Source organism: Thalia democratica, chromosome 6 (genome assembly GCF_965202585.1).
Source record: "Thalia democratica chromosome 6, ktThaDemo2.hap1.1, whole genome shotgun sequence".
Lineage (NCBI taxonomy): Eukaryota > Metazoa > Chordata > Thaliacea > Salpida > Salpidae > Thalia > Thalia democratica.
In genome coordinates this window covers 3,565,107-3,577,577 of record NC_139170.1, presented here as the reverse complement: position 1 = coordinate 3,577,577, position 12,471 = coordinate 3,565,107, and the positions used below count along the sequence as shown (strand labels likewise).

Sequence of the window (12,471 nt, the reverse complement as noted above, 5' to 3'; positions counted from 1 at the left end):
GGTAGAGTTCAAACAAAAGTTAAGATAAGCATCACCGATTTTGCAAAGTTTATTTGTTTACTGCCAGACGGAGGTGAAGCAAGAGGCGCAGAAACGTAATCAGCAAATTGTTTGTTGTCCTTTGAAAAGGTGCAGAAAAACAAAAAGGCAATCAGTGTCGAAAATTACCAATAACTTTGAAGTATAACCTTTGTGTGAAAATGTGATGGGAAAAAAAGTGTGCTATCTGCAAACCGCAAAGAAACTTTTCTGCAAACAATTTTTTTCTAAAGTTTAAAAAAAAAACAGTTTTTAAAACTTATTTTGTTAGATGTAGTCGAAAAATGACCTTTCGACTTGAACTTATCAGTTTGCTAATGAGAACAAATTTAAAACTTTTTTTTTTCAGTTTATTCGCTTAGTAATCGTAAATTTAATTCGATATTTAAACGTTACAAAGTACAAGTTTAGTACAAACTAGAGTTTTGACATTATTAAATTAAATTTAATTTGAATATGCTACAATACATAGTAGTGGCTCATCAATTATTAATCAACGTTTCAGTTTTGTTAAAATTTCTCTAAGACCTAAAACCATTATTAATATCATTTTCAATATTAAGTTTAACAATTATGTAAACTCTAATTTCTATTGTTAAAAATTCTTCTTTATTCAACAAGCTTAGAAATAACTTAAAGCTAAAACTTTTAAAAACTATATTTTAATTTTATGTAAAAAAGGACAAGTTTACTTAAACTTTTTTGTAAACAAGCTTCCATTTAGTACTTAATGACGTACTTGAACAATAATACTTTAAAAGGTAATGAGAAGCTAAGTATCTCATTAGACAGTTTATTGCACAAATATTACGTAATATTTATATTAAAGCTCTGTCTTATAACAACACAGTATGCGCTTTGTTTAAACTTCAGCTTGTACGTTTTAAAACTTTTGTGAAAAATCGTGTTTCAAACATGTTTGTAATTTAAATAAACAGCCATAACAAAATACATAAAGTCTACTTTAGGCTCGGTGAAACAAAAATCGTAAACTAAATACAACGCATTGCAAATACTAAGAAAAAACGTGCTTAGCAAAACATTTTATTCAAAAATGCAGACATAAAAAATTGAAAATAAAAAGGGTAAAAACAATGTCAAAGGGTCAAACCAATAGCAGCTGGTTAGATCACACGAATTTGTGCAATTAATACAAATTAATATCGCAAGGTCATATATATCACGAGACTGTACAACCGATGTAGACTTATTGAGACCCCATGGGAATTATCACTTCCTGGCAACAGTTTCAGTGACACAACAACAAGAATTGTGCTAAAAGCTTTCCATTTGCAACATCTTTATATCTTAAACTATTGAGATATATATGCAAACAAAAGCTAGCACTAATATCAGTATTGATAGCAGTAAATCAAAACAAAACAACATCAAAACTAGTTTGCTAATTGAGTTTAAACTTGTTGTACTTTGTTTTAAACGCAAGAAGCTTATAAGTGACAATCCATCAGCTTAAATACTTTTACAGTAGAAAAACAAGAAGTCAAACAACTGAATTGTATTGAAAATTCATTAATTTCGGCTATAATTTGTAACGTCAAAAAGTAACAGCTATATTTAAATTTAGTACAAAGAACTTATAAGACTTGTTTGTATGTTTAAGATATATAAGTATGATTTAATGAGCATGTAAATCGCACTTGAAGTTGTTTTTTAGTTTTGTTACAAAATATAAACTTTTGATGTAGAGCACTTAAAAGCGATGAAAACATACTTTATTTTAAGAAGACACTGATTAATTTTATAATTAAACTGTCATAAACAAATTAAGAAAATACAGTATTAAAGATTTCAAATGACTTCATGTATAATTAAAAAGCAATATTTTTCAGTTTAAAATATTCTAAAACATCTTGTCAAGTTAAATTCGAAATCACTCATGTTTCACACACTAATCACCATAATTAAAAGCAGATTATCAGCATTTAAATCTGATCTATTCCTTGTTTTTGAACATTTAAGGTTAAACGCGAAAAAATATTTTTTAAAATATAATTGTTTTAAATGTTTTCAAGTAAAAAGCAGCCTTTATTGAACAAGCGCAACAGACCACGTGATTTCGGTCACGCGTGAATGAGCACACAGGAGCTAACACAAGTTGTTATGACAACTTTCATCAAACAAAATAAATAACGTTTGCGGTGTGTATTGAACTAACGACATATTTCAGCGCGCGACGTGATTAATCAATTTCCGCCTGTTTTTTTCACGGTTGAAGTGACATTAAAAAAATTGCCTTTTTTGGCGTTCTAAGCGCCAATACACAAGTCTTTACATGGTTCATATTGTGGGCAGAAAATGAGCAAAACCACAATAAACTCGTATACCAAAACAACACTGTAAGGTAACATTGGTCGCAAGAAGTTCGCTAGCACACTGAACATTTCGTGCGAAAGCTCATGCAGAAGCTAATTGTCTCTCGCGCAGATCACGTAGGCTAAACAAACAAAATTTTTCACAATGTGCTGCCTTGTACTGCATGTGAGAGCTTTGTTACATGAGTGTGTCTTCATCAGCTACTGTGCTCGGCTTTTGTGTGAGCGGGTAATTAGCATTACATACGAATAGCTGCTACCTTGTCAAGCATTTTAATTTTTGTGTAAAAAGAAGTTCAAGTGTGATCGGATTTGCTTTATGAAAATTTGGCTGACAAAAGAAAGTTTGTGAGGAACAGTAGATTATTATGTGTGAGTGATATTCTTGTTAAAAAAAAAGAATGGTTTTTTTATTCGAAGGAAAATACTGCCATACTTATCAGTAAATAATTGAATGATAAGTTGTAAGTAAATTAATTATGACTTGTAAATAATCTCATTATATATAAAACAAATAAAACATTGGATTAAGTATAACAAAACTAAATCAGTAAACATGCTTTAATTCAATTTTAAAAACAAGTAAAATGCAACAAAGAGTTTTTAGATTTATAGAGATTGTTATTAGAGTTTGTAAATTAAGGTTGAAAATCTTAATTAAGTATTATTAGTTTAGATCATTAAAAACTACAACCAACCTTTAGGCAGGTTATTGCTGGAGTTTTGGTGAATTTGAAGCGGTTCTTCCTTGCAGCAATCCTTATTTTCAGGTATCCTGGAAAGTTCGACCTTGTTTTCGGGTATCCTGGACAGTTCTACCTTATTTTCAGGTATTCTGGACAGTTCGACCTTGTTTTCGGGTAATCTGGAAAGTTCCACCTTGTTTTCAGGTAATCTTGAAAGTTCCACCTCGTTTTCAGGTAATCTTGAAAGTTCCATTGAGAGGTTCATTTTGCTTGCTGTTTCTATCGGTTGAGCTGAATACACAACTTGTTGTTAGCACAAAGGTATAAAATATTAAAAACAGCTACAAAAGAAATATTTATAAAAGTTTTAAGTTTAAAAAATATTTAAACAGGAAGCAAGTGAGAGAGCAAACTTTGTACTTTGCAAACACAAATGTGCAATGTTCACGTTTCAGTTGTAATATGGAAATTATTTAAAGTTCATATTTCAGTTGTAATATGAAAACTATTTACTGTTCATATTTCAAATGTAAAAAAAGATCTGTTTAATGTTTATATTTCAACTGTAAAATGCAAAGCTTGGTGTTAAAATATTATTTTAGAACCTTACAGTTTACCAAGTTAACTTAATATGTGATAGTTTTTTACATGTAAGAGTTTTTATTTTGCTATTAATATTTTAATCGCATTTCTAGTAATACTTTAAGCTGTGAATAATCTTTTAATTACAAATGTTAATTTATTTTAAGACTTAAAGCCGTTTAGAAGAAATGTAAAATAAAATAAATTAAAACTCCTTAAAAAAAAGCGTTCAAAAAGTTTGGTCTAATGACCTGGTGTACAAAGGACCTTTTGGTTATCGAGTCGTACACCACATGCTTATAAAGTTTCTTACGAGCTATTACACATAGCTTTTTTATCATTTAATTATTTAAATATTTAGTAATAAAACAATCAGTTAAACAAAAAGAAAAATAAAAGAAAACTAAACGAAAATTAACTGAATTTTGTGTTTGATAATGTACTATGAATGAAGAATTACGATCTTAAAAATTTACCAACAACAAAATAGGCGTAGCTGTATATAAAAGTTTAACTTTAGGGTGTGATTATTTTCTTAACTTTTATACAAAATTTTTATTTATGCTGTTCAAATTTGCTGCTTTTTTTAGTCAATTTTTTCTCTTTAATGTTACCTTCCGCTAATAAAGTGCCAAATTTTTTATGTAACTTTTACGTTATGAAAAAAGTTAAAGGTATCAATCAAACTGATGAAATTTATAGTAGCGTAGCTTCAATTTATTATTGCATAAAACACTTTCGCTAAAAACTTAGCTCCTGAACAAAAAATGAGTTTGCTTTTATTGTATTCGATTGTTTAAGTTCCGACTATAAAAATTATTGACCTATATATTTTGGTATATAATTAAAAATTATTTGGATTATTTATGTTTTTAGGTATAAGATAAGTTTGTATAATTTTTTTAATTTGTTTAGAAATGAGACTAATTTTTTAATAATTTTAAATCAAGTTTTACACCACCATCATCACTAGTAATATAGTATATGTTGGTTTTGAAACATCTTAAAACAAAAAACAGTTTAGCATAATTATACAAGCTGTTTCTACAAATACTTTGTTCTAAAGCTTATAGTGTTTGGATCATAACTAAAATTTACAAACTTCATTTTAACTAATTAAAAACAAATGTGTAAAAAAAAAAAAACAACAAAATGCTAAAACACAACTATTACCAAAGGTTAGTTTTACAAAATATCTCATTTTCTGTAAGGCTTTAAACTTTTAATTATTTAGAACACGTTGTTAATACAGTTTAACTTCAAGTTATTTTTATGAAGATAAATTGGAATTAAAAGCACCTTTACAAACCAAGATGAACCAAAAATTTAAGCTAATTAAGTATTAAGTTTAAAACCTTAATTAAATTTTCTCTGGAAAACAAATTAATAACTATTACTTAATGACATACACCAGTTATGTTTTATTTATTAATTTGCCAACTAGAACTTCTCCTTAAATTAGAACAAATTAAGTATTGTCATATAAATAAACTGTGTACCTTAATTATTTATTTGTTGAAAAGTTTCTCCAAAACAAATTACTTAATTACACTACATAAAAAAGTTTTCAATTATAAATGCACAATTAATTTTAGTTAATAGCATAATTTATAGAAATATTATTTAATTAAAAACACCTATATTTTAATAACTAATTATGAAATAATATTCTAACAGCACTAATATTTATAAAAAATAAACAACTAATTGTAAAACAATATGTTCAGCTCTACGACTAATTATGAACACTTTACAAACAAATAAAAATTGTACAACTAGTAATAAAAACTACAAACAATTTTTTTTCATCACATACAGCCCAACGTAAAAACACAATGCAAAAAGCTGCAAGTAAAAAAAAAGTTGTGAAGCTGTTGCAAGCAGGAAAATAATGCTACATGGGTTCTACAGGAAGCTGTTTTAACACAATACTTTTCACATAAGCTGCAAGAATAAAAATAGATTTATACCAATTTTCTTTTTAAATTATTATTGTGAAAATTTTAAGTACACTTCCTTTTGATGAATTACGATGCAACTTTGACAACAACTACAAATCTGAATAGATTTATACATGTTGTTTTGCTCTAACTGTTTTTATTAAAAAAAACATGTTTTCTCATCAATATGTAAAGTAGTTTTCTAAATTTTAAAAGTTAAAAGCAAGCAAAAAAATTCGCAACCTTGTAATTTTTGACCAATTAAGTCCCTAGTGATTTGTGTTTACAAAATTTTGCATTTTGAGAAAATTCCAACTACTTGACCAGTTTTTTAACAAAAGTATTTGCTGAATACTCAAAGCTACGCTTATTTTCCGGAACTAAAACTAAAAATGCTTTAAAACAACAAGTTACATAAACTTTTTGTCCGCTGTAATAAAAGTTTTCATTTCAAAATAAGCTGTGTTTACTTTTTATAAACAAAACGTTCCAACCTTCCACTGTGATGTAATTGTTTCAACAAAAAGCGAAAAGGCGAAAAGCAAATAAAACAAATTTCCGGTAAAAACATCCAACTTCAATTTTCTCAAAGTTGCGCTGAAAAGTTTTTTAATGTTTATTTTAGTTGAAGAAATTCCATGAAAGGCTTTCTTTCATGTTTTGGCGGAAGTTGAAAAGCCCAGTATTGTTCTGTGCAGCAGACACACAAGAAAAAGTGAATAATTTCCACTAATTTCAAGCCGATTTCCGCGAATGTTTTCTCGCTGTTTGTTATTTCATTTCAATAAGCAAAAATGACTTCGCATAAAAAAGTTTTATTTTCTTCGTTAGGTGCAGCTTTGAAACCGCTAATTTGTTGGTAATGTTTACAAAAAAAAACGGAGAAAATTTGTTAAAGTGTTTAAAAAATCTTAATTATTCTCTATTAGCTTTACTTTTAAACGGAAACTTAACTTGTAAGTTCGGAGAATTTTATAGAAAATTGAAAAAAGTTTGACTTAAAAGCAATATCTAAACGTTCTTTATTACTTTTTCTCATTATAAAAAGTTAATTTAGAAATAAGGTCAGAAACACTAGAACTTTTTTCTCATCGTTTACAGTTTGAATTTGTAAAAAAAGTTTATATTGCTGAGAGAGTTATTTGCTCGTAAAATTTTAAGGGTGTTTTTGCTATTGTTTGCGGAAGTCATTAACTTTCGAGAAAAACTATTATGTCTTAAAAATGACGTCTTGTGAAACTTTAACAACTTGAATATCAAACTAACGAACTTTTTAACTTTTATAATTATTTACAGGGCTTAAACCAAAACTTAATTTGAAAAGTACTTATTTATATATATATATATATTTTAATATAAAAAGATATAAAACCATAACTGAAATTTGTGTTTAGTGTGCATTATATTTTAAAGTGTAAAACTACAGGTTATATAGTTATAAGTTATTTTGACTATATGTAAATGCACTAATTAACTAACTTTACGAAATAAGATTGAGAAATTAAAGATTGATGACTAATACAATTTTTTGTAATTTTTATAGATAGCTAGCTAGACGAACTTAAAAAACTAAAAACCAAAACAGAGTTCCTTTTAAAATATTCTTGAAAATTTATCGAAAAATATTAACATTTTAAGAAACTAGTACTTTGTAATTAGATTAAAACGTTTAAAAAAACAACATTGGGTTTATTGATATTTGATTGACTGTTTAAGTTTTTATAACACTTAAAAAAAAATTTAAACCAAACAAAACAACAAATTGGAACCACATATGTAACAAGAGGTTTCAAATAAAACTTCATTAGGGGCTTATCGCATGTTAAGAGCACTCACTTTGTGCGATTGCAACTGTGATCACGACAACAACACATAAGGCTTGAATAAACTATTGCACACTCTGCAGTTGAGTTTTGCAATTGATTTAACGCAATATCAAACGCTCGTTTGAAATAAAACAGGTCATTGAAAATTTGTTCACGGTTTTTGCTATGGAATAAAACGTGCTAATAAAAAATAAATAAATGTTTACGTGATTAAAAAGTTACTGTTCAATTTTTAAGTTTTAAACTGTTTTTATCAACATTTATTGTTTTTTAATCCAAAATCAGATTAAAACAAAATAACTAAGTTAATCATACTGAAACTAATTTAACAAATAATAAGCTCTTTTAAACTAAACTTAATGTTTTAATCTTTGTGAGTAAATAAAGTTATATTAAAAGTGCTTTGTAGATTAAAACATTTTAAAACTAAAACTGAATTTTACCTAAAGTGTTGGTATTCCAACGCTTTTTTGATAATATTTACTGTTTTATCAACAGTTCTATTTAGTTTTTAAGCTTAAAAACATACTTTAAGTTTTTCAAAAATTGTAGAACTAAGCAATAATTCAAAATTTTAATCTTTAAAACAACAAAAAACTTTTAAGAGGCTCTTGTCATTAATTGACTAATTTTAACAAATATTTAATAAAAAAAAGCATCTCCTTGCTTAAAACATTGACTAGACTCTTCTAAACTTTACAAAAAAAAACAATTCTATACTCCAAACGTTTTGAAAAACAAAAAAAAAACACATTTTTGAAAGCTTTCTCTACTTTCTGATATAAAAAAATCTCCATTAAAACTTGTGTTTATAAACAAACGAACAATAAAGACCAGTAGCGACTGGCGATGATTGCATACAAATGGAATGTCTATTATGACGTCACAGCGAGCTGTTTAAGAGAGGTGGAGCCAAGCCGGAACTTGAGCAAGTAGAAAGCAATAACGGAAGTAAAAAGTTTTTGAAAGGCAAAAAAATGATTCACAAATTCTTTCAAACTTTAAAGGTTTTTATAACTAAGTTTTTTTTGAAAATAGTGATTCACATTATCTTACAAAACCTTTTTCAGTCAAAGTGTTTTTTTTAATGCAAACTATAGTTTATGTAATAGAATCAAGTAAAAGTTTACAAACTTTATTTTGGGTTTCGTTTTTTTTTTATTTAGGTAAAAATTGAAGCAAAAATTTTCCTGAAGTTAAAAATTATATAAAAAGTTATTTTAGTCTTTTTTTAAAGTAATGTGTATTGTAATTTGTTTCATGATTTTAAAAACTTTTTTAGTTAGTAGACGAATTTTCAAACATTGTTGCTAAAAGTTGAGCTTGTTTTACAAAACCTTACTATTTTTTATTAGATGTTAAAAAGTCTTACGTATTATCATAAACTATAGTGTTAAAGTCTTTATTCAATTTTATACTTATTTATGATTTTTCAAATATTGAAGGAAAAAATTTTTCAGTTAAGAACCATTAAATTATAATTAATTCTCACAAAACAAATATGTTAATTTAAATTAAATTGGGTTTTTCATATCTATTCTAAAAAATAAAAAACAGTTTTGCAATTTTATTACATTTATAACTTGTTTAGTAAAAATAAATAAAACCAAAATCTATCACTTTAAAATGTATTTTACACCAAAATATAAATTTCGATTTATATTTTGTATCATGGTTTATTAATTGACATAATCTAAGTCAAGTTACACTACTTAGTTAAGAATAAAACCATAATATATCTTTTTCAAACATACTTACTCAATTTTTCAATTACAAAAAAACACTTATAAAAATTATATTCATAGTATTTTTCATATAAATGTTATTTAATATTTAAAAAATATTTTTTTAGGACAATTAAGTAGTAATAAAATGTTATAAAAATATATTTACACAAAACTGTTTAGAAAATAAATTTAAATAAACTTGTTTAACAAAAAAATTACTTGCTTATTTAAACTAATATCTATGTTTATCTTTTGTAAAAATATAAAGGTTTATGACAAAAGAAAAACTAAATAATTAAAGTGTTATGCTGTATACTAAAGTAAAAAGAACACTATTTATTTTAGTTAAAAGTTTAAGCTATATGCAAATAATGTTTTTTAAACTTTCTTCCCATTTGATATCTTTTTTTAATTGTTTAAAAATTTACATATAAAATTTTAGCTTTTTCTTCATAAAACCATTGTGGTAAATAAACAATAGACTTCGAATAAATGTTTCTAGTACTTTCAAATTAATATACAATAACTTTTGAATTAGAACTATGACAACTTGTTGAGTTTAGAAAATATACAACAACGAATTACACGATTAGTAAAAAGTAAGGACAGTTATTTTTAAAACTTGAAGTACTCAGTATAATCAAACGATTAATTATTTTTAAGCTACAAACAATAAGTTCAAAATAAGTATCAAATTATTATCATGTATTCTATAGTTGTTTGACCTTTTCTAAACTAATAAAATACTCATGTTGTCTTTATGGTTTGTTTTAAATAAAATTTATATATTTTATTATTTAAAGCAGTTCAACTACGTTAGTTTACGAAATACTTAATTGTAAGTGAAACTGTATATTTGTACAGAAGTAGTGTATTAAAACTACAGTATTTATACCATAAAAATTATACTCTACCTGATCCAATAGTTGTTAATAACTCAATTAAAATAAGCATATACTATTTATCTACTTAAGTTAATTCTTGAACTAATACAAATTCATCTAGTAATGTTTTTCCCTAAGAAATTTTTTTGAACTTGTTTAATTAAATAAAAACAGTAATAAAAACCTAATGTTTTTATGCTTATAAAATTAAAAGTCTGTTTTAAAGTTGATTCTACTTTACTGTTAATAATTTAAAATACAGCATTTAAACAAAACAAATGAATGAAACTTATAAAAAGGATTAACAAACTGTTAGTGAATCTACTTATTTGACAAAATATTTTTTATTTCTACAAATATTTACATTTTATGACTTTCAGACTTTACTTAAATTTAACTGCAGTTTAATCAAATCATAAAATTTTAAAATAAAGCTTCTTCATTTTATTGTTACAAGTGAGGTTAATATTTAAAAAAAGTTTTATGATGAGAAACTAATTTACAGTTCTGCTTATTACAAAACAAATAAAAATTTAGGAACTTAATGTATTAAACAACAAACTACCAACATTAAGTAACCACAAGACATGTAGAAAAACTTTAGTTACTTCAAAACGAAACTAAATGTAAAAAAATTTAACTTTAGGCAACAATAAACTACTTTGTATTTTGTTATTTCAATAAAAAATTTTCAGAAAGTTGATATAAGGAGAAGTATTGTAGAAAAATTTATAAGTGTAAATTTTTGAATTATTAACTTACTAAAAACTAAATCTGTAGGAAACAACTTTCTTTTTTGTTAAAATTTCAGAAATTTAATATGTTAAAAACCAGAAAATATCAGTATTCTGTATGTGATAGAAAACAAAATCATAATTTTTTATTGCATAAATATAAGACATTTAGGATTTGTGTTAAAAAAAATTTTTTTGACTAATAAAGAGACTAATAAAATTTCACTTTTATATTCCCTGCTACTTTAGAACTCATTGCATTTTTGCACAAAAGTTTTAAATTTTATCTATCTAAAAAATGCTGCCACTATACTAGTTCTCAAAACAAGTTAAAACTTGAACAAAAACACTAAAACAAAATGATACTGTCAAAAAATAAGTATACTTCAACAAATACCTGTGGTAAGTTTTTAATTATTTGACTTACAAAATAATTTATTAAAATGCTGAAAAAAAATTATAATTACTGACCTTTCACCTAACAATTACTTGATATTAAAAACAGATTAAAAGGTATTTAAAATGCATAAAATACAATTTGATCTAATTAATAAAACCAGTTTTATCTGTTAGTTGTAATACCATCATTGTCTTGAATTACACTGTTTACCTTTTAATTCAAAACAATCCTTAAATAATTTAAACTCTTATAAACTTAAAAACTAGAAGATTACAACAATAATGAATAATGTCCAATAATCTAAACATAACTTTATAAAAATTACTCAATGAATTCATTAAAAGATTGATTTTGATAATTAAAAAAACACAAACTAAAATAATTAAAATTTAAAACATTATCTAGCAACATAAATAAAAATAATGAGTGTTTGTTTGATAGTTTAAAAAAAAATATTAGAATTTTAGAAAAAAGTTTGCAATATAAAATAAAATTTTAGCTTTTTATAATACAAGTTCACACACAAACTAACTTGAAAATGAAATAGTTTTGCTGCATTTTTCATTGTTGTTCTCATCTTCATTTCTGCTTGGAAAGTCACCATTCAAAATCTGGTGGTTTTTGTTTGCATCAGTATCACCTGCTGACTTCTCATTGTTGGTTTTTGTTGGGGTTGTTTCCTCATTCGGTTCAGAAACTTTCATTTCATGTGTGGACATTACTTAAGTAGACCTTTTTAAGTTTCAAAGTATATGTCTGAAAAAATGTTTTTCTATTTATAATACATAAATAGTCAAAGCATCTATAGAATTTTTATTAAAAGTATATGTTAAAACTTTTACTTAAAATAGAAACACAAGAAAAAAAGTAAAACTTAACAATGATATAAACAAAAAAAGCTTAAACTTTCTTTGATTAAAAACTATTTACCTAAACTTTGCTAAAAAATTAAAGAAAATTTTTTTATGGCAGTTATATTATGTTAAAAATTTTGTAAATATATAAGGGTTGTAGTTTTTGTACAACGTTCATTTAATAATTTTGATAATTAACTTCATTGTTTAACTTTGATCAGCTTAAATATTTAGAGATTTTTTTTTTAAATGTTATTGTTTTTTATCTGATAGTAGCATAGTTTTAATAAAATTAGGTAAAATTCTTGGCTTTCAAAAAAGGTTACTCTAAAGATTAAATATTTCTTTCATTTAAGCAATAAAAAAATGGAAAAGTCTTATTCAAATCCTTCAGTGAGTAACATATATTTTCAGTATAAGCCCATATAAATTATATTTCTAATTTTATATTTTAACAAATGTAATT

The 12,471-nt window shown here is 25.1% G+C and overlaps 1 protein-coding gene across 1 annotated transcript in view; it reads right to left on the bottom strand.

Annotated features, from left to right (window-relative positions):
* Positions 1-11,898, bottom strand: part of LOC145837811 (uncharacterized) — a 29,915-nt gene extending 18,017 nt beyond the window's left edge. Inside the window, exons 1-2 of the mRNA XM_082945262.1 lie at positions 11,684-11,898; positions 3,071-3,349 (exon numbers count right to left, since the gene is read on the bottom strand). Coding sequence (XP_082801388.1) covers positions 3,071-3,349; positions 11,684-11,870 — 466 coding nt within the window. The 5' untranslated portion in view covers positions 11,871-11,898. The remainder of the gene's footprint in view (positions 1-3,070; positions 3,350-11,683) is intronic.
* Positions 11,899-12,471: the final 573 nt, after the last annotated feature.